The following is a 2052-nucleotide window of genomic DNA, read 5'->3' as shown; positions in this document are numbered from 1 at the left end:
TTTTTGTTTTGTTTTGTTTACTTTATAATTTTCCGATGAATAAAAGAAAAAGTTAAATGTGTGGCTGGCGACGGAGCACCGTGCGTTGCTGGCAGCGGGGCAAAGGAAGAAGAGGGGCGGAGGCGTGGGGGTGGTTGGTGACAGAGCACCGTGCGTTGCTAGCGGCGGAGCAGAGGAAGAAGAGGGGAAGTGCATATGAGAGAGTGTGTGGTGTGATGAGAGTTGTGTGTGTGAATAAGGTTAGTTTTTTTTTTTATAACAGGGGCCATTACGAGAATTATAGAAAAATAGGGATGACATTCGAACAAGTGCGGGTGACACTAAAACTAATACCTCCTAAAAAATTGTTAAACCCGTGTTACTTTTTAAAATGTAACACAAACCCTAAAATTACCCTATGTCTTTCCTTTCCTTATTCTTCCTTTTTTTTTTGAACAACCTTTCCTTATTCTTCTATGACAAAGAAGCGTTCTTTTTTTTGAAATTAAAGAAGCGTTATTCCACAAGGAAATGTTCGTTGGTAACTTGGTATGGTTGAAATAATTTATTAGGATATGATATGTTAGAATTTGATTTTTAAATTGTTATGATAAATTAGGATAAGATAATATTTTAATCATTTAGAGTTTGGAAGGGATTAAAAAACCTATAGTTAGGATAAGATTTTAACCTATAAATATCGTAATTCTGAATCAAACCCTAAAGTTACCCTTCTCTAAGTATTGTAATTCTTGAATTAAATCCTCATTGCTCTTGTATTGAAGTGTGAAGTGCACAACATCACTTTTCATAATTTCCATGGACAAGAACAGTGTTGAGTATCAGAGGTTAACATGGGATGCTTTGAGTAAGAAAATCAATGACTTGGTCAACAAGGTTACTGCTACCAACATCAAGAACACAGCTCAGGAGCTTCTCTCTGAGAATTTGTACTGGGGAGATGGCCTCTTTTGTAGGGCGTGTATGGCATACCAGATGGCGTCTCCGGCGTCCACTGATGTGTTTGCTGCTCTGGTAGCTGCCGTGAACACCAAGTTTCCTGAGGTGACGGAACTTTTACTCAAGAGGATTGTTTGGAAGTTCAAGATAGCGTATAAATGGAATGTCAAGCCCGTACTGATAACTAATGTTAAGTTTGTAGCACACCTGCTGAATCAGAAAGTAGTTGATGAGATCATTGCACTAGAGATGCTTGATGTTTTGCTCAAGAAGCCGACCGACGACAGTGTTCAAGTAGCGGTTTATTTCGTCATGGTATGTGGTTCAGCACTGCGGAAGCGCTCTCCTAAAGCCCTTCGCGGCGTCTTCAAGCGTCTTAAAGAAATTCTTCATGAAGGAGAAGTAGATAAAAGTGTTAAGTTTTGGATTGAGCTCTTGTTCTCGATAAGAAAAACCAAGTTTCAAGGCTATCCAGCTATTCGGCCGGAACTAGACCTTGTGAAGAATCCGGAAGAGATCTCATATTTTCATCAAGTCTCCTTAGATAAGCCCATGGATCCAGAGTTTTCCCGTGATACATTCAAATATGATCCCAATTATCTGGAGAAATATGAAGAGTTTACGGATGATGAGGAAGGCTCGGATGCTGATGTACATTCAGAGGTAGGTGAAAATGAATTAGATGATGAATCGGGTGAAGAAAGTATGCAAATTAAAGATGAAACAGAGTCAAATCGGGTAAATCTTCAAAGGACAAATTATTCAACCGTCATGTCCAGTCTAGGTGTTAAGGAAGCTGGTCATAAGCTTGTGAAAATTCATCATCTAGAGCCTGGTGAAGTTTCAGATTCTGAATCAACCACAGAAAGTGATTGTGAACGACAAAGAAAAAGAAGAAGAAAGTAAAGAATGTTTTTACTTTTTAGTCTTCAGAGGGCTCTTTTTGTACTGTAATTCAACTGTTTTCTTACCAAAGATGGTGTATTTTTTATGTTATCATCTGAATGATTTGCACAGAAAACATTAACTTGTTTAACTGTAAAATTTCAATGTTGCAGTTTTAGTCCTTTTTTTACCTGTCTATATTAGGCAAACCCGTAAATCTCAAACTAA

At 38.1% G+C, this 2052-nt stretch overlaps 1 protein-coding gene across 1 annotated transcript; it reads left to right on the top strand.

The window, feature by feature from the left end:
• The first annotated feature begins 798 nt into the window (after window positions 1-798).
• On the top strand, window positions 799-1845 carry LOC130737072 (uncharacterized). Its single transcript, XM_057588840.1, has one exon. The coding sequence runs from the start codon at window positions 799-801 to the stop codon at window positions 1843-1845; it is 1047 nt and encodes a 348-aa protein (XP_057444823.1).
• Window positions 1846-2052: the final 207 nt, after the last annotated feature.

The sequence above is a fragment of the Lotus japonicus genome, chromosome 2 (genome assembly GCF_012489685.1).
Source record: "Lotus japonicus ecotype B-129 chromosome 2, LjGifu_v1.2".
NCBI classification, from domain to species: Eukaryota; Viridiplantae; Streptophyta; class Magnoliopsida; order Fabales; family Fabaceae; genus Lotus; species Lotus japonicus.
The sequence above is the reverse complement of the archived record's forward strand: the minus strand, read 5'-3'. Positions and strand labels throughout refer to the sequence as shown.